Here is a 19,424-nt window from a genome sequence, read left to right as displayed (position 1 = left end):
CCATCTAAGGGTCTAATTCATCTAGTAAAGGGAAAGATCTGTCCTGACAACACAAGTCATTGCCAAGGTGGGTCTGGATGTCAGGTTCAGAGCGGAAGTGAACTTCACATAAAGTCTAAGGTTCTGCTCTAATACAGACAGAGGACACAGTGGTGTCCTGCCAGAGCTGGACTCTATTTTCTCCACTATGTAACTTGCTGTCAGACATACCTTTTCTAAAAGGAAGCTTTGATAGAGGCAGAAGATAAGCCACCAGCTGCAATGAGTTTTTGGCTCTGCTGAGGATCAATGGCCAACAAGTTTCAGGGCAGTGATATGTTCCAAATCCCAACTGATGGGTGGGTGGAAAGCATTAGACGAGGCCGCCTTTGTTTTTTAGAGCTTTTAAAATATATACAGTGGTACCTCAGAAGTTGAACAGAATCCGTTTCATAAGTCCGTTCGACTTCCAAAACGTTCAGAAGCCAAAGCGCGGCTTCCAATTGGCTGCAGGAAGCTCCTGCAGCCAATCGGAAGCCCCGTCAGACGTTTGGGTTCCAAAGAACGTTTGCAAACCGGAACACTCACTTCCGGGCTTGCGGCGTTTAGGAGCCAAAACATTCGACTGGCAACGCGTTTGGGATCCAAGGTATGATTTTATCACCATCCTGGTCATGAACAGAAAGGGGGATGGGGAGTAAAGATCTGTTGAAAATAGCTCTATGATTTCCTCAGCACAAGCTGTGGACATCCCTGCAACCTCGTGGAAACAGGAGAAACAGGGAGCCTCCCTCTCCTGGTAGCAGTGGCGTAGCGTGGGTTGTCAGCACCCGGGGCAAGGCAAGTAATTTGCGCCCCCTAACCCGGGGCAAGGCAAGTAATTTGCGCCCCCCCCCCGCTGCACTGTTCCTCCCCCAGATAGTCCCTCGCTCTCTCTCCGCACCGCACCGCACCGCATGCCTGGCACCCTCCCCTCCACAGTGGGCGGCGACCCGGCGGCTCGGATCGGATTCGCACAGCCAGCACTGGAGTGAGAGAGAGTGAGTGAGCCAGGTAGGGGCAGAGAGCTGCGAGTGCGAGCGCGCACCCCCCCCCAGATGTTGCGCCCAGTGCGGCCGGCCCCCCTGCACCCCCCACGCTACGCCACTGCCTGGTAGAAATATGAAACATTTCTGCAAGTGGATAGGAAGAGTCACCCATTACTGAATGCTGCCATTTTAGTGAAAGCTAAAAAGGTGTCCTTCAAGTACAGATTGTCACTACATTTCCCCAAGCTTCTTTGCCAATACCAAATAGAAACGCTCTCTTACCTTTGCTTCTGGCGTTACCACTGGCTTTGGAGGAAACTGCACCTCTGTTGCTTTCAGAATTGTGTTCTCCTGCAGAATATCTTGTTGAGACTGGTTGTGGCCAAAAGGCTGGGGAGGGGAGAGTGGGAGAGTGACACATGCATATGTTAGAACACGGTCATTATTCACATTTCAACAAGAGGGGTCCAGTAGGTTTCACAGAAATGTAGCCATTTTTTTTATAAAAAAAGCACATTAGGTTAATTTGTGGTGTACAAAAATCTGAAAATGTGTAATGGATTTTTGCTTAAAAGGTAGCAAAATTCCAGTCTGAACATGTTCTCAGTCGGGAAGTAAGATTTATTCATCCCATAGAGTTTCCGATCACTCAACATGCATCCCAATCACTGCCCCTTACCTCTCCTTTTCCTATAAGCATCGGCTCTCTCACTTCCCAAACCACCCCATCCCAAATCAGTTGGCAGAATCTAAAATATTAATTAAATCAATGCTGCATTTAGCAGGTGCAGTGCTAAGGTCAAATGAATGGAGGAGAACAGGGCAATATTGGCCCATCTCCAGGTTGAAGGTTGGTGACAAAGGAGGGCATTTTCAGTTGTGCTCATTTGTGGAATGTGCTTCTCAGTGAGCTCTGCCTGGCACCTTCACTGACATTTTTATGGCTCTAGGTAAATACATATTTCCCCCAGGATTTTGATAGGCTAAAATGATGTTTATAATTCAGGTGCTTTTTGTTGTTTGGTGGTATAATATGGTTGCCTGGTGACCTTTGCTTGACAAAATTTAATTATTTAATCGAAGTTATAAATGCTCTGTTTCCTGAGCACTGGAGCTTCTGCTGAAGTTTCCTTGCACACGCTGAAAAATTCCTTCAAGTCATGACAACAACAAATGTGCTCAAAAAAATTAAACCAGAAAGCTTAAGTGAGTCTCAGGAACCTGAACTCTGTGCCGAAGACACCACAGAATTCAACAAAAAACTCAGTTTGCAGTTATGATTCAATAGTTCAGTAAATTCAGCAGCAGTCAAATTATTTTGCTTACCTTTCTGCCATAGAGGCACTGGTAGAATATTACTCCCACTGACCAGACGTCAACTTTATTTGAAATCTTTGGAGGCTCTTTCCCAACCACAAAACACTCAGGTGGTAAATACCTAGGGGGCAGAGAAATTAACAGCTGCAGACTAGCCATATTCAAATCCATATCTTTCCTCACTATCAACCTTCCATGCCTCTGAGTAGAAGTTACCAAAGGAGTGAACTCCATATTGCCAAGTACGGCAGTCATTTACAAGGTTGGAATCTTATTGCCACCCAGAGTGACTGGGACAACCCAGTCAGATTGTTGTTTTTATTATAATTATTAGCATTGTAAGGATGTACGGATTATATTTCTTGGTGGTGTGAGACACAAGCACTTGGAAGAGCTGTCCACCTTAACACAGTTTTTCAAGGTGGGCTCCACCATAGGTGCCGGGGCTCTTCCAGCAGCTTTTTCCTTTGAAAAAAAAAAAAAAAAAAAATTGACTTGGCCCACTCAGCTGAATAACCTGTTCTTCACATGCTACGATATTATGGGTAGTTCAGTGCAAGAAACAGACCAGGGCACCCACCAGTAAGTGCCAGCCCCTTGCGATGTCAGCTCCATGCCATCGACTGAATTATAACTGTCATCATCCATGATCTTTGAGAGGCCAAAGTCAGTGATCTTAATCTCGCCGCATGCAGTACCATTTACCAAGAGGATGTTACCTGGAGAATAAAAACAAACAAACAAAATTTCTAGGTGAATATGCCCAATAAATTTTGCAGGTGGGTGGGAGGGGCTGCTGAAGCAGCAGCCTGTTCCAAATGAGAATGCAGAACGAGGTCAAATACACTTATTTATTTTCAGCCAGTATAACAAACCATCTCCAAAAAGTGACCTTATCAGAACTCCTCTCTCCTAAACACTAACAGAGTGGTTTAGGTCCAGGAACAGAGTGGTTAAGGTCTGTTAAGGTCCAGCCCCTGCCCTAAGGCAACCATCTCCCATCCATCAGCCTTCTCCCACCTCCTGTTTAATAATAATAATAATATCTTTATTGTCATTGCCCCCTTCGGGGACAACGAAATTACTTGACTGCTCCATAAAAACACTAATTAAACAATACAGTATAATACAGCAAGGGAGATTAGATGACTTTCAAAGTCCGGGCTTCCCATTCAGGGCCGAGATCGCTCTGGAGAAGCTGTTCTTAAGATGGCTCGTTCTTGTCTTCATCGTCCTGTATCTCCGTCCCGACGGCAAGAGCTCAAAGAGACAGTGACCAGGATGCGATGGATCTTTTACTATGTCCAGTGCCTTCCTATGGCACCTTGTGGCATAAATTCCTGTGCTCATTTACCCATGATGCAACATGACACAAGCAGAGCACAGGAATAAAAATTGCTCTTTGCAGTTGAAGGCTCTGACATGAACACAAAAACTTAGGAAGAACCCCTGTTGGATCAGGCAAAAGGCCCATCTGGTCCAGCACTCTGTTTTCGCAGTGGCCAACCAGATGCCATGGGAAAGACCCCAAGCAGCTCCCGAGGACAACAGAATTCTCCCACTTGCAAATTCTCCCAATGACTTCTTCCTATCCACTTTCTCTACACTATGCATGCACTGCTATCATGTCGTTTCCACCCCTGTCTTTTTTCTAAACTGAAAATCTTCCCATTGCTGTACCTTTTCCTCACAGGAGTTGCTCCAACCCCACAAACACTTTGGTTGTCCTTTTCTGAACGTTTCCCAGCTCTGCAATATCCTTTCTCAGGTGAAGTGTCCAGAACTGTACACAATATTTCAAATGCTGTTGCAGTGCAGATTTGTATAACGACATTAAGATACCAACAGCTTTGTTTTCAATCCCTTTCCTACTGATTCCAAGCATGGAATTCACCGTTCTCAGTTGTCACATACAAGTCAACACCTTCGCTGAGCTACCTGCCCAATTCCTGGTCAGTCGCCACCAGTTCAGACCCCATGAGCTTATACGTGAAGTTAGAATCTCTCACCCCCCCCCCCCAAATATGAATCCCTTACTTTGCTTACACTGAATTGCATTTGCCATTTCAGTATCTGTTCACCCATTTTGGAGAAATCCTTTTGGAAGTTCTCACAATCCCTTTTTGTTTCAACTACACAGAAATATTTGGCATCATGAGCAAACTTAGGTACCTTACTGCTCAACCCCCCCCCCCTAATTTAGAACATTTATGAACAAATAAAAAGCAGACATCCACTTTCTACATCCTTCCATCGAGAGAGCTGTTCATTTATTCCTGTGCTCTGCTTCACATTCATGCAAGATCATGCAATGATGGGCACTGGAAGCTTGCTTATTACACAACCAATGAACACGGCAATTCTCACAACAGAAATCTGCAGAATACAGAGTGCCCTGCCCCACTTTCTCATGCTGTTTCAGACCCACTATCAACATACCTGGCTTGAGATCGTAGTGAATAATGGGTGGCTTGATTTCATTTAAATATTTTAATGCATTCACAATCTGCATGATAATAGACCGGGCTTCCTTCTCAGTCATTAATTTGTGCTGTTTCAGGTAGAAGTCCAGATCGTTCCCCTCACAGTATTCTAACACTGTACAAAACCTGAAAGAAGTGAAGTCAAACATCTTGGCTCATGATATTATAACAGCGCTGCAAAGTCTCCTCCCTTTCTATCTGCAGGAATTTTGTAGTTGCAACTAGGGGCTGGCTTGTAACAAAACGTCTCACTGTGATAGGGTTACACCAGCTAGTTATCCTGGAAAAAAATACTCTTAACTTACTTCAGTTTGTTGAACTGGGTCAAGGGTTTTATCAGAGATTTAAGAACTTGTTCTATGGATAAACAGGAACTTTTCAATTACCGATTTACAGTCTGGCCTTCTGACCAAGGCCTCAAGGCATCACAAAACTGAATCCATTAAAAGCAGCATTTATAATTTAGACAGCAAAATAAATTAACAAAAAATAAATAAAATCACAAACCAATCTGCAATTACAGCATTATCGTTAAGTTTATTTTGACTGAAAGTGTGTCATTTGTTATTCCCAATGGGTCCGGTGGTTTGAATGTGGGAGAGTTTTTGTAATTGTTGTAATAGTTACAAAACCTATTACAGCTTTGTTTCCTTCCACACACACTGCTGCACATTCAGTCGTGGCAATTAACAGGGCAGCAAGGCTACAGGATGCCCTCTGCCCCGTTCAGTTCCTTGCTGCGTGGGAATTCATCCCACATTGAAAGGGAATACATACTGGGGAGTGAGGGGTACCCTGAACAACACAACTGATCTCTTTTATAGACCCCTTTGTATTCTAAACCCTTGACACAGAATGTCTTACATGACACACATCCCACTTTCACGTTGAGCTCTGAGCAATAAGGAGACCCAAGATTCCCACAGTCATTCAAGTAGCCAGTTTTACGGCAGAATTGCAAAAAGATCAGCACTTACGAGTCAGTGTCCAGCGAGAAATAGTCATACAGCTTAACTATACGAGGATGATCCAGCTCTTTATGGATTCTGTATTCTCTACATGCATGCCTGTAACAAAAAGGAAAATGCCCTTTTTTAATTTTATATTCTTATTCTCAACTATCTACCTAAAACTTGGGGCAGGTTACAATGACAAAACTTTTTGTAAAAAAAAAAATCAAACAAATCAGACCTAACATTTTTGTAAAATCACTAGCAATGGACATTTTGACCACCAAAACCCAATGCTAGCGCACAGTTGCATTTCACTGTATTTCTAACAATAGCTCAGGCAAGAGAATATAGCTTCACTGCTCTGGATCAGGGTTGTGATTCCAGGATAATGAGGAACCTACAGAGATGCTGAAGTGTAAGATGTTATTTTCAAGGGTCTTTCTCTGCAGAGTCCCTAAACATTCTGCTCTTATCCCTCTCCTTTTCCAAAGCAGTTTCAGCTCCCTTCAAGTCTTGCTCCTTCAACCATTTATTGTGCTAACACAGGCAAAAATTAAGGGGTTTTTTTTGGTTCAGAAGAGCAGAACCACCAGCTGTTTTTCAGACAGAAGCAATGAACCTCTTTTGCTAACCACATTTTCATTTTAGAAGTTATGCCTTTTTTTTTTACCCCCCCCCCCTCTGCAGTCCAACATCCAGAGTTACTTACTTGTGGTAGTTCTCTTTCTTCTCATCCCTCCAGTTTTTATTTAACTGATGGATTTTTACTGCTACATATCTCTGTTCCGTTAAATCAAATGCCTGGAAGATGAAGGAGAGTGTTGATTCAGAATACTATCAGAGCTGACACCTCGACCCTAAACAAATTTCACTTCCTTGCACTGGGGGAAAAAGTCAGCAATTCCAAATTAATTTTAAACGATTTTGTGTGGATGTTGAACATTTTCTTTGAGACACCCCCACATAGTATTTTAGTAGGCAAATAACTTCATGCATAATGCTGTTCCCTAGTCAGATTCTTTTTGTCAATAAGGATGTGAATTTCCCTTAGTATGCTTGCTTATAATGCAATTGCTCCAATATGAATGCATATATATATGAACGTACATGAGTGTTTGCAAGTTCATATGAATGCATTTATAAACCTGGCACCTCCAAAGTGAGATGAATGTGACTCAAATTTAAAAAGAAGGGAAGCCACCCAGTTGTGATAAGCACAGGAACATGCCCTTTATCAATTCATGCTGAATGGTGAGGATCTCAGGCAGAGGTCTGTCCCACCTTTATTTCTTGAGATGCCAGATAATTAAGACACTGGCTTCAGAGTCATTTTATCAAGGAGTCAAATTAGGACAGGCAATCAGCCAAAGGAGATCTAACTTACCTTATATACTTCACTAAATCCGCCTCTGCCCAGGAGATGTAGCAACAAGTACCTGTCATTTAGTGTTGGGTGGTCTTTAAATCTGGAGAGGAGAAATTATTTTATTTATTCATGCAGAACCTGTAATATCATGATCTTCAGCTGAATAACTCAGAATAGTGATTATCCTGGGCAAAAGGGAGTTTCTCTCGGTATTGAGCCAGGTATACTAGTTCTCACACAATCTGTAACCCAACAAATTGTAGAGATATGCACCTTTTAGATTTACATGCTGCTTGGAGGAACTACAGCCACCACACAACTGGTGAGTGATCAGGAGCTTTGAGATTACGGCAGTAGGGCACCTACAAGAGCAGGGAATACAGAGGCCTGTAATTTGATCATATCAAATGCTTCACTAGACAGTGTGGCAGGATATGCGTTTCATATCCAGGGAGATCCACTATGCTCAGCCAGCCACAAGCAGCAGGTGAAAATGTAAAGGGGCTAGAAGAGCTTACTCCAAATCTCAAACAGATACTGTATTTGTTAATGATAGGTCAAGCACAATCTAGAATGTAAGCTCCCTTTTGTTTCCCCTGTAAACATTTATGACACTGTATTAATACTAAAACAGCTAGCACCGAGTTGGCCCGTTCAGCACCAGAAGTTAAAGGTGACAAGTAAATAATGTCTTTTAAATTGTTGACTATCATGAGCTATTTAAAGAATCATGTGGGGACATTAAACTGAAACAAAACAACCCTAAGGGTACAATACGGTTTCTCTATAGCAGGTATGGAAAACCTGTGGCCCTCTTATCATTCCTGACCATGCTGTCTACAGAAGTGTCCAAATTTCTTCAGTGCTTTTGCTTGTTAGACATATCACTCTGTGACAGACACCAGAGTGCTGGAGCCTCTCTCTGATCGGCGACAGAGTCAGCTAGCCACAAAGGGGGGGGGGGACAGCACTTGGGGGGGGGGGACAATAAAAGGAGCAGTTTCCGAGGGAGTTTGATGGGTCTGGATTTAAGATGATAGGGCAAAGGTTCAGGTTAAGAGATAGGGTTTGACTGGAGTTGTGAGTTAGGGAGTGAGATAAGGAGAAATGGTTCACTGAGACTATCCATAGCGAGAGGACAGAGCCTCACAGCTTGGATACAGAGACTGGGTTGGGGGTCTGGGAAAGGTATATAGACAGGAGTGTTCTGGGAGGGCTGTGACTGAACCGGGAGATCTTGTAGGCTACCTGGGTCTCGGTATAGCCAGGAGGGGAGAGTTCTTCTAGGTACTGAAGAATCCCAAACCATTAACAAGGAGTGAGGTGATCCCTTGGGTCTGTTATACTATTAAGAAGATCTCAGGTGTGGGGTGGTTAAGAGAGTGAGTAACAGAGGAGACATACTCCTTGCTTATGAACCAAAGTATTAATCCGCCGCATTATTAATTGTTGGTATTAAGTGGTAAGTCTGCTACACACTCTTAAGTAAAAAAGACATTTTGTAGCTATTTGGTGCCTTGCCACTTTGGGCAACTCTGTCATGCCCAATACTCACTGTGAATTATCTTCATTATGTATCCTTTTCAATTCCCTGATATGTAGATTTCTAACCCTCTCTAACCGCTCCAGTTCTGCCTGGATCTCTGCTTCTTCCTACACAAAGAAAAACATCACTTTAACAGCTATACCAAAAGTTAAATTTCAACTCTGTATTACCTGACGAAAGGAACATGTTTGTCTTGAACAACAAAGCAGTTGCAGGCAGGGGAAAAGTTAAGCATTTTTACAGATTCTAATGGTGCTCAGAAAATGTACATGACTACTATGGCTTTGAACTCCTAAAATTAAGGGTTGTATCTTGTTCCTCCCTGTCGCCCCTGCTGAGATGATTCAATGTGAACCAGTTATAGTAAGTACGCCTTCCATCTCAATAAACATGCTTTTCTTGTGAAACAATCCTCAGGCCTAGACTTTTACTTCTCTGGACTAGATGATAGTGACATGCTCAGCACAATCAGGGCAAAATGACTCAGGAGATCAGTCCTTTGTGGACAGAATACAGTGCTACTAGAATAGGATTGTCTGAGCAGTGTGGAAAGCTCTAGTCTATTTCACAGCTACTGGGCTAAGAACCGAGGCACTGGAAAGGAACAAATGCCACGGACAGTTCTATTTCTTATTTCATTGCTGTGGGAATCAACCCGTTCAAATCAGTGCTTTTCCAACAGTGTGTTGATCAAGCTCATCTGATTAAGCAAAATGAGACGATCAGTAAAAAGAAAACAAGCTTCCCCTGAAAAGAGCTTGCCCGTCGCTCCCAATCTTCTCCTGCAATGTGCACAAGCGAGAATGTTGTTTATAAGGGGTGTTAGACTGCTTTGGGATTAATGCTGAAGAGTCATACAGACACAAAACACAAGATGGCAGCTGAAACCACTGCCTCTCTGAAGTCATTTTGCAATACAATATTTTACCTTTTTAAGATGTCCTAGCCGGAGTTTGAAGATTTCCTCCTGTTCATGATATTCTGCTAACGTTAACCTGTACGAGCACAAAATAAGTGGACCAAAAGATTACTCTGAAGAACAAATAGCGGGATAAAGGCAGGTGACAAAAAAAGAAGACAGGCCTGGGACCCATTCCTGTTTTTACCTTTTCATTTTTGTAACACTTTACTGGGGTTTCCTATGCCTTCTGAATACAGCAGTCAGGCCACTGGTTCAAACCCAGCCCAACATTGTCTAGTATGACTACCAGCACTCCAAGGCAATCAAGGCAAGTGTGTTTCCCAGCTCTGCTATGAATGTCTTAAAAAACAACAACAGAGGTGCCAAGGATTGATCGCATGTGTTTCACTTAAAAATCTTCTGCTCTATCACTGAACTAAGTCCCCCCTCCTCTTGTGCTTGGCATCCATCACTCTGCCCTTCCAAGCATTAAGGGACTGCCCCAAATAAGACTCCATACTTACTAGGGAACAGGTGAGGAACCTCCTTCACCCATTGCCCAGGGATGCATTCCTTTGGGGTTAATGTGTAGGAGGCCAAATGCCAGCACAGGGTGCTAACACCACCCCAGACATCTATCTATCCACCCCCTTCCTCTCATTCACACAGATCCTCCGTCTTCGATTTATTTCCCTCACCCATCTACACAGAAACACCCCCCCCCAGCCACCTAGCAGATGTTGCTCTTTTAAGGAAGACCCACAATGTAGCCCTTCTAAGAAGCTGCCTGACTCTCTGTTATTCTAAGCCTCCTTCATCTGTTTCACTTCAGAAGTGCCCCCATCCCGCCAAAAGCACTTGCTTTTTCCAATTCCTCCTCCAGGATAATCACTATGTTTTTCAAAGAACTTTTGCATCTCTCCCTGCAAGAGAGGTGCTGAGGAGAGGGACACGGGCAGATTGTAAGGACGTGGTCCTGAGTGTCATTAAACTGAGCCTTTACTAGGCAGAGTACAATATCTGTCACGCCAGTTTTCGTCCACCACTTTATGAGAAAGGGCAGTGCTGTACGGTGGTACCTCTAGCTGCGGACTTACTCCATTTCTGGGTGCCGTTCACACCCCCAAAAGTCCGCAACTAGAGTGCCTTTCTGCGCATGCGCAATCAAGTGCTTCTGCACATGCGCGAAGATCGCTTCTGCGCATGTGCACGTGGCGAACATGCCGCGTTTGTAAGCTGAAAGTCTTTAACAAGAGCGGAACGCAACTAGAGGTACCACTGTACTTACTTTGCATGATGTGGAATTCGGTGTGTGTACTTGCACAAACAGAAGTACCTTTTCCAATAGAAGCAAGTTTGTGGCTGAGGCAAAGCCAAATATTAACAGCAACACTTTCAAACCAACTGCTAATTATTTTAAAACAACAGGTGGACTGCAGAAAAAAAGCTCCAATAATTTCGTATGTTTTGGGGAGATCTACTGTGGAAAACCTGAGAACTTCAGTCATAAGCTATTCTTTGCATTTCAAGCGACTCATAAAAAGCAACCATATATTTTTTTTGCAGCACTTACGTTTCATTTTCCGCTCCATTTGTCTTGTTTTTACGCTGCTTCTGCTCATTGGTTGCTGGAGGGGCCTGCCCCATGGCAGGTGGCTTCCGCTTTGCTAACATTTTCCGTTGCCTTTCTATCTCTTCCCTTTGGGAATTTATCCTCTCTTGTTGCCTAAACAAAAGCAGGACATGCACACAAATTAGAGAACAAAATATAATACATGACACAGAGAAGTGGCTCATCTTCTGCATTCCTGGGCAAGCATATTAGAAGCGTTGGTTTCTGGTCATATTTGCTACAACATACCATATTCTATGTTACAGAAAACATACAACCCTGAATTTTTGCAATTTATAAAACTTGGGACAAGTGACAGTGATGCAACTGTTGTGATCACATGAATACCACACTATCAGGAAAGGGGCAATGGCAAGTTTTAGAAAGGTGTGATGGAGGCCTGCACATGCCTTGACTTACTCTACCAAATTTGCAGGCTGTCACCTGCTACTCCTGGCTTTCACCCTTATGATACTGTATATTTAAGTGTTAGAATGCCTCTTCATGAGGCAATGTTTACTGGGGCATCTACAGATCAGTGGTAAATACAGGTGTATCTCAACATATATTTAAGATGTGTTATTGTATATGCAGTTCTACAGCTCATGGCTTTGTGCAGCAATACTATTACTTAGCAAAGTACATCCCTCCCCCCCAAAAAAAACAATTTAGCAACTCTGTCCGGATTTTGGAAATATGGCAACCCTATTGTTAAGTATGTCACCTGCCCTGAGTCCTGGCAAACAGGGTTCTTTTAAAAATATATACGTTTTGTAGAAGTACCTTAGTTACATATGGATTCATGAAAAGGACAAGTCAAGTAACTGCCTGTACACCTTGCCGCCTTGAGAAAAGGCAGAAGTTGCAGTTTTGGCACTTACTTGATAAGGTTCTGGAAAGCGTAGCCATCTGTCCACTGCTCAGTGTAAGACGCTCCATGCCGCACCGTAGCAAAGTGACCCAGTCTCAGCCGATCCTGCATACTCTTATCTCGACATGCCATCTTTTCCTGCTTTGACTAGGGAGAGAAGGATAGTATGAATCAACACTGCCACAGCTGGGGTTCACCACACTGCTAGTCAGTCAATGAGGACCGGAAATATGAACGATGCAAAGTTGAACACTCCTCAAGTGTAAAAAGTAGTCTGTCATGTGCAAACCTGTGGCCTGCATATGGTTCCTTATATGTGGCTTAGCAACTGGCTCTTTGTAAAGAAAGAAAAAGGGCTACATACACACATTCAAACCAAAAGTGCTGCATGCATATGCCTGGGAGGGAACAAAATGGGAGATTTCCATCAAAATGAATGGTAGCTTATAGCCTTTTGAATACAATTCAAGCCAGGGCCTTTTAGGTCAGAGCTGAAGGAGGAGGGAAAAAAGTGGCTCTTTATCCATGCATCAATTATAAACAGCAAGATGTGTTCTCAATGGCTACCCCACTGTAATAAACGTCACAGGCCGAGCCACACTGTCATCCTGAAGCAACACAGCTTGGTTTTGAGGTTTGGCAACTTTCACTGCTCACCTCTCTAGTGTTGTAAATGTCATTACAAATTTGACTCCACAACCCAAAAATAACTTTTGGTGAAGGTGAGCATTTTTTCTAAATGCACCTCCATGTGACAAGGTCTGAATTAGGATTTTCAGTGGGTCTCCAGGATATAGCGGAGGTCACTAGGAAGGGGCATACTCAAAAGCAATGCTCATAAAAGATGGTGGTAGTTATACTACAATAAAAATTTGGAGGGGGACTGTAGCTCAAAAGCAGAGAAAGTGCCAGGGTGGACTCAAGCCGATCTGACTCAGTATAATATAGGTACCTTTGCATGCATGTCCATATGAGTATGATAAAACAATGTCCTCGTGGACCCAATACATTTGTGCAATCCTTACTCCGATTAATGTATGCAAGTTACAGCAGGATACAAGTTCCAACAAAATGCACAGAACTGAAGGGTTGGGAGGAGAGAAGAGGGCAAAGGTGAGAAGGTTGTAAAGGGCAATTCGGAAGCCAAAACTTACCTTTTCTATAAGAAGCTTCTTGCTCATTGTCACACATCTATTCAACCGTTCTTTGTACTTCTCAAGCATTTTCTGTTGTTCATCTATCTGTCGCCTTAAGTCACAGTTTGCCTGAAAATAGAAGTAATGCTAAGCAGGTAGCCAAACAGAGAACAGCCAAAATCTCACCTGGATGGCATGCAGGCAGAGAGGGAAATGATGAAGATGTTGTAGTTATCAAAATATAGTACCAGAGAACATAGAATGCACCACAGTGTTCAACTGTTGGGCCATGGAGGAATTTTAGTCATTTCACATTTGTATTAAGTGGTGTAGTCGTAAGAATATATATATATATATATTTAAAGGGTTCTTTGTTTGAATAGAAAACAAATTCTTCATTGGAATAATCTGCAAGAACATGGTTGGGTGCTTCAAGAAATCCTAGCCCATCTACAATTTAATCCCATTATACTAACAAGTTCCCTATGTTATAGATACATTCTCTCACTTTACATTACCGCTCTATGCGTTAAAAAAGTATTATTATTTTTAGAAGAGTTTACAGGTGTACTTACTCTCAATAGGTCATCTATCCTGCCTTCTTTCTTCTCCAGGTCAGAGTTCTTACTGTTTTCTAGTGCAGATATTTTTTCTACCGTGAGATCAGACTGCAGGAGGAAGAGGGAAAGAGCTCAATGTGAAAAATCACCCAAGAAGTGATTGGGTGTTTCAGGGACAGAAAAGCATGTCAAACACGAGTCTTTTGTTCCTTCGTGACCAATGAATGGAACAACCTGAAATTATGGAGAAAATGTTTTCCCTTACAAAAGGCAAACCAAAACATCAGGCAAATGGTACAGCTGGAGCTGAAATCTTTTCACATCTGTCATAAAAGCCTTCTCTAGTCCCTAAGGGGAAAAAAGGGCTGAGATTTCCCAAGTGTAGCAAAGCTACCAAAACTCCATTCTCATCCCAGTGATGTGGGGTCATGGGGGGAAAAGCAAGCGACAAGCCATACAGGCTGGGGAACCTGTGGTCCTCCAGGTGTTAACTCCCATTAACCCCAGACAGAAAGGCTAATGGTTTGGGATGGTGGGAGATGTAGTCCACCATCATCTGGATGGTGCAGGTTCCTCACCTTTATCTTAGGGCATAGTTTGTATTCCCTGAAACTTTGTGGGGAAAACAGAATCACGCCACTGTCGCTCAGCACACTAAATCTATAAAGGGTGTGAGAGGCAGGGTGGGTATGATTGTGTGTGGAGCTGACATGCCTTTTGCAGACATTGCCTATGAACATTTTAATCACGCTCCTCCCAAAGCGTGTTACATCCATACAAAATGGTGTGCCTTTGAGCAAGCCACTTTCCCCTCAGAAAAGCAGCCTACCTTTCAGGGGGTATTGGGTCTTTTTCTACCTATTTTCGGTTGGTCACATTTTCAAAATGCAACACTGCCACAAAGCTTAAAAACTGAAACCACGGCTGGGTTTCACAAGATCCTATCGTCTTCAATGAGAAGATCAGAATCTGGGGACTCGTTTCCCTGAAAGGCAGCTTGTCCACCAACACCAAATTTCCCCTCCGTTATATAACCAGAAGGGTGAGTTCTGGGCAGCTGTCTCACCTCCACAGTGCAATGGTGTAGCCCCAAAGGCTGGGGACCCCTCCTTGCACATCCCAGAGTCATTTACAATTTAAAGGGACTCCGCAGCAGATGCACATGGGATCCTCGGCAGAAAAATCCATCTGAAAGGGTCCTAAAAGTTTGAAAGCCATCATTTTATATGGGTGCCCTGATCAGAGGCCTCTTAGTATGAATAGGAATTTTGAAGAACACATGGAAATCCCATGTGCAGGCAGATTCTTTCTTTTGGGGATGGTGATGCCTGTGTTGGAAACGCCAGATGCAGATCACAGCACTCAGAATTGTTCAGACCGCGCGCACCATGAATACCCATTTTGCAAAAGGAGTTAGGGTTGAAGGACAGCAGCATTTTAAAATAAACAAATGAACAGCAAAATAAAAGACAACTTTGTCTATCATTGGGGGGGGGGGGAGAGGAACATGACAATGGTGGGAGGCCGGAGGCAAGAAAAATAGCATCTCCTCTGGAAATTTGCTGACCAAAACACATTGTTTTGAATAAGCCAACAATATCCCTAAGGCTGAAGGCACTTAGAAGGAAACAATTGATAATGGAATAAACATTAGCCTTCTTCTGGCATAGCTATGTCACTACCTCATTGCCCTCCATTATTTCTCCAATGATACGTGTTTGACTCAAGCAAGATACAACACAGACATTGCAGTACCTTGTTCATCGGTTTTATACCTGTGTCTGTTTATGCTGGACGGAAATCTGTTTTTGGGAGGTGCAGGAATGCTCTGTGTTCCCTGAACCCGTTGAAGAAGGACTGCCTTGCTGGGCCTGCAGGAAAAGGAGTAAATGAAGGACATGGGCTGTAAATTAATAGGATGGCAAAGCATTCTGTCAAACACACACTCTTCCCAGCTGTTACCTAAGGTTAAAGAAAGCAATCTTATCTTGCCTAGCTGAGTGCTGCCAATTCTGATAGGCAGCAGGTTTCATATTTCCAAGGAAATAGAATTAACATCAGCAGTAACAGAGCCAGGGTGCTGCAGGTTCCCTTCCCTATTAAGAAAGGTAGCTATGTTTGGGATTTTTTATTTTACAGAAAAGGAGAGCAAGCGGTGACATCATAGAAGTTTATAAAGCTATGCATGCCATGGAGAAAGTGGACAGGGAAAAGTTTTTCTCCCCCTCTCGTAACGCTGGAACTTGTGGACATCCAATGAAGGTGAATGTTGGAAGATTCAGGACAGATAAAAGAAAGCACCGTATTTTTCGCTCTATAAGATGCACCAGACCATAAGACGCACCTAGTTTTTAGAGGAGGAAAACAAGAAAAAAAAAATATTCTGAATCCCAGAAGCCAGAACAGCAAAAGCGATTGCTGAGCAGCGAAAGCAGCAATCCCTCTTGCTGTTCTGGCTTCTGGGATAGCTGCGCAGCCTGCATTCGCTCCATAAGACGCACACACATTTCCCCTTACTTTTTAGGAGGGGAAAAGTGAGTCTTATAGAGGAAAAAATACGGAACTTCTTTACACAACGCAGTTCCCACAGGAGGCAGTGATGGCCACCAACTTCAAAGGCTTTAAAAGAGAATTAGACAAATTCATGGAGCGCAGGGCTATCAATGGCTTCTTGCCATGATGGCTATGGTCTCCACGGTTGGAGGCAGCAATGCTACTGAATACCAGTTGGGAAGAGTGTTCTTGTGCTTCAATCCTGCTTGCTGGTTTCCCATAGGCATCTGTTCCGCCACTGTGAGAATAGGACGCTTGTCACTGGCCTGATTTAGCAGACTCTTTTTATGTTCTTATGTTTAAAAGTCTGTCTGATCACATGCACGGGGCTAGGTCCTGATTAAGTCACACTTTATTTCCATTAAATCAATGGGATAAGCTAGTCATGACTAATTAAATCCCCTTGATTGCAATGGGACAAAATGAACAACTAACTACATCTGGACCCAACCTACAGTTAAGATGATTTAAAAAGCACATTAGAGATCATTTCCAGGAAAAGAGCCAAAATGCTTTTAAGAAAATGAATTGTTTGTAAAGTCTTGAATGCATTTCTTTGGCAAATGCCTGGGGTCTGGGGCAGTGAAACAAAGATTTAGCTGTTGGAGCTAAGAGGCTCGAATGACAACCCTAGAAATGCAATTTGCTTTGCAATTAATAAGCCTGTACAGGCTAACAGATTCTTTCTATGGATGCATTTCAATGTGGAATCTTAGGAGACACTGCAGAAAAGAGGGGTGTGTGAATCATGAGAAATAAACATTTTAAAGTTGAAGCGCTTGGCCTTCTAAATAAGATTAGGTTACATTTCACAATCTGAAGATGTAATTGTCAGAGTAAAGGAGCACACAACTTGTTCAAAGCCAAGCGCTACCTTGGAAGCCATCTTGCCCATTTTAGTTGCTACTTACTAGTTTAATCAACATGCCGAACTTACATGGGATGGCCACTGAGCCACTCCTGCAAAAGAATTGACTATGCTACCATATCTTGAAGATGAAACCATTAAATAACAAAAAAAAACTTTAGTATATTGGTCTTTCAAATCATGAGAACTGGAAAAGCTGTGATTCTCTAAACTTCAATTTGTGTTCCATTTAGAAATGGGCAGCTCCATTTCATCACCATGAAGGGATGGGAGAGAGGGAAAGCAAGGAAAATGGGAGGAAGAAGAGGCCCCACAGAAAGGAGTACCTCAAGGTGGGGGGTCAATGAAGTAGGGTTTGGGGGAAGAGTACTTCCTAAAGAAAAAAAGAAAAGCTAAAACCTTTAGCTAGTTTTGCTGTCACAAGCTGCAACCACTGAGGACTAGAATTTGAAGAAAAAGAAAGAAACCTGAGATTCTAATAAGGGAGCCATACAGATGCTATCCACCCATGTCAGACCCATTCAGACCCCCTTGAGTGTGGCCATTAAGACCATGCTCACCGAAGAAAATGGAAAACAGAGGCTTGCACCCCTCTGGGCCAGCTGCTCGCCCTCTAGCCGCTGTTTCGCCAGCATCGCCGACACCAGCGTTGGCAGAGCAGAGTGATCCTCCTGCAGTTCCTTGGCTGCGCTGTTGTCTACCCCGTAAAGCGGCTGCTCCATTCGCCGCTGTAATACATTTAAAGAAAACCACAAGATACTTTGAAGAGAAAAGAAGGAGGGAGAAGGAGGGTCATAGATAACAAATCTGATCCATGCATTAGTAAATACGGCAGCTTGGAAACAGCGAGGAGAAGCAATGGGAGGGAGCGAGGAAGCGTGTGATCTAGCTACCAAAAGCGGCCCCATTACTACTAGGAAAATAAAAGACACAGTCCCTGATGCCTTTGCACCTTTTTGGGGCACAATGGAAACCTATGGTATTAGGTAGAAGAAAAGTACCGAGCCTCAGACTTACAGGCTTCCCAACCACCTCTCCTCCAAATGCTACACCACAGGCATTTAGTTCTATTGCTGTATTGCTCTTACTGTTAAGAAGCTTCTCCTAATGTTCAACCAAAATGTACCCTCTCTTAACTGGAACCTGTTAGATCTTGTCCTGCTCTCTGTGGCAGCAGAGAACAAGTTTTTACCCTTTCTGATAGAATAGTCTATCAGGTAGAGGAGTGTCGTTATCACATTCTACCCCCACCCAAGTCTCCTCTTGTCCAGGTAAAACTTATCTCTATGTATTGAATGAGAACAGAAGGGGAAAAGGCATCACAATATGATGGAAGAGACTGTCAAGCATTAATTTCTCTGGGTTGGTGCAAACTTGCAACATGGACCCTCCACTTACTTACACACACACACCCACCCTGCCCCCAGACTTGTCTCTTTTGAAGAAGTGACAAAGAAAGGCCTCAACTCTTTAAAACATGTAAGAGGTTGGTTGGTGTCATTCAGCTTCTTTTAGTTCCCTTTGCTTAATCGTCTTACATCTCTGGTTGCTTGATCTGAATGAACAGCCAGATCTAGGTTCATTGGCATTAACAAATATGCTTTAGTCCTTTTTCCCTGTTCATGAATGACGTCGAGGACCACTGCCAGTTTTCCTATATGCTGAAATGACATGGGGTCTATTTACTCTCAAATGTTTGGGAACCTGCAAATTCTATCAGCATCACTGACTACCACCGGACCCAATTTTTAATGGTGCTTCTTGATTGCCACATCCTTATTCACACCTCCTGCCTGCACAGGAGGGGACTTGTAGTTTTTGAGATAGTGTGGCATACCTTTGTCTCTCAAATGACATGAGCTGAAGTTCCCTATCATTCTAGAGGGGGGCCTGGAACAACAGCTCACTGTTACTTGTTCTAACACTGCTTCTGATTGGCTCTAACGCTTCTTACAAAAACTAGGCATATTATACAGACACACAGATACAGGGAAATAAGCTTGGATGAACTTCAAGCATGATCAGCACTTCACCACGAGGGGGAAAATGAGGCTAGTCCAGGCTAGATCCTCTAGACCCAGTAGAGTGTGCTCATCTCTAAAATGCTCAGCTTGGGCCCTGAAAAAACCAAACCCAAACCTTGCAAATGTTTCCTATAAAAACAGAAAACAGGACATCCTTCCAATGATATATGTATACAACATTGGGAAAAACACACACCATACCTCCTAAAAAGGATGAAGTTAAAAGC

General features: G+C 43.2%; 1 protein-coding gene and 1 long non-coding RNA gene across 15 annotated transcripts in view; both read right to left on the bottom strand.

The window, feature by feature from the left end:
• TLK2 (tousled like kinase 2) overlaps positions 1-19,424 on the bottom strand; it is a 38,699-nt gene that overhangs the window by 3,958 nt on the left and 15,317 nt on the right. For 8 of the 14 annotated variants that reach the window (XM_083407664.1, XM_083407661.1, XM_083407665.1 and 5 more), the window contains exons 7-21: positions 17,734-17,901; positions 15,528-15,623; positions 13,768-13,860; positions 13,211-13,321; positions 12,067-12,203; positions 11,147-11,299; positions 9,601-9,667; positions 8,682-8,779; positions 7,145-7,226; positions 6,470-6,561; positions 5,785-5,874; positions 4,764-4,933; positions 2,905-3,043; positions 2,334-2,445; positions 1,290-1,397 (exon numbers count right to left, since the gene is read on the bottom strand). In XM_083407664.1, coding sequence (XP_083263790.1) covers positions 1,290-1,397; positions 2,334-2,445; positions 2,905-3,043; positions 4,764-4,933; positions 5,785-5,874; positions 6,470-6,561; positions 7,145-7,226; positions 8,682-8,779; positions 9,601-9,667; positions 11,147-11,299; positions 12,067-12,203; positions 13,211-13,321; positions 13,768-13,860; positions 15,528-15,623; positions 17,734-17,901 — 1,716 coding nt within the window. The remainder of the gene's footprint in view (positions 1-1,289; positions 1,398-2,333; positions 2,446-2,904; positions 3,044-4,763; positions 4,934-5,784; positions 5,875-6,469; positions 6,562-7,144; positions 7,227-8,681; positions 8,780-9,600; positions 9,668-11,146; positions 11,300-12,066; positions 12,204-13,210; positions 13,322-13,767; positions 13,861-15,527; positions 15,624-17,733; positions 17,902-19,424) is intronic. The other 6 variants (XM_083407656.1, XM_083407657.1, XM_083407655.1 and 3 more) reach the window with 1 other exon arrangement.
• Positions 395-1,280, bottom strand: LOC310661740. The gene is made up of 2 exons (XR_014504120.1): positions 1,127-1,280; positions 395-772 (listed from the first exon to the last, which is right to left on the bottom strand). It is a non-coding gene; the product is annotated as an uncharacterized lncRNA (long non-coding RNA).

Source organism: Podarcis tiliguerta (assembly GCF_965153285.1).
Source record: "Podarcis tiliguerta genome assembly, chromosome: 13".
NCBI classification, from domain to species: domain Eukaryota; kingdom Metazoa; phylum Chordata; class Lepidosauria; order Squamata; family Lacertidae; genus Podarcis; species Podarcis tiliguerta.
The sequence above is the reverse complement of the archived record's forward strand: the minus strand, read 5'-3'. Positions and strand labels throughout refer to the sequence as shown.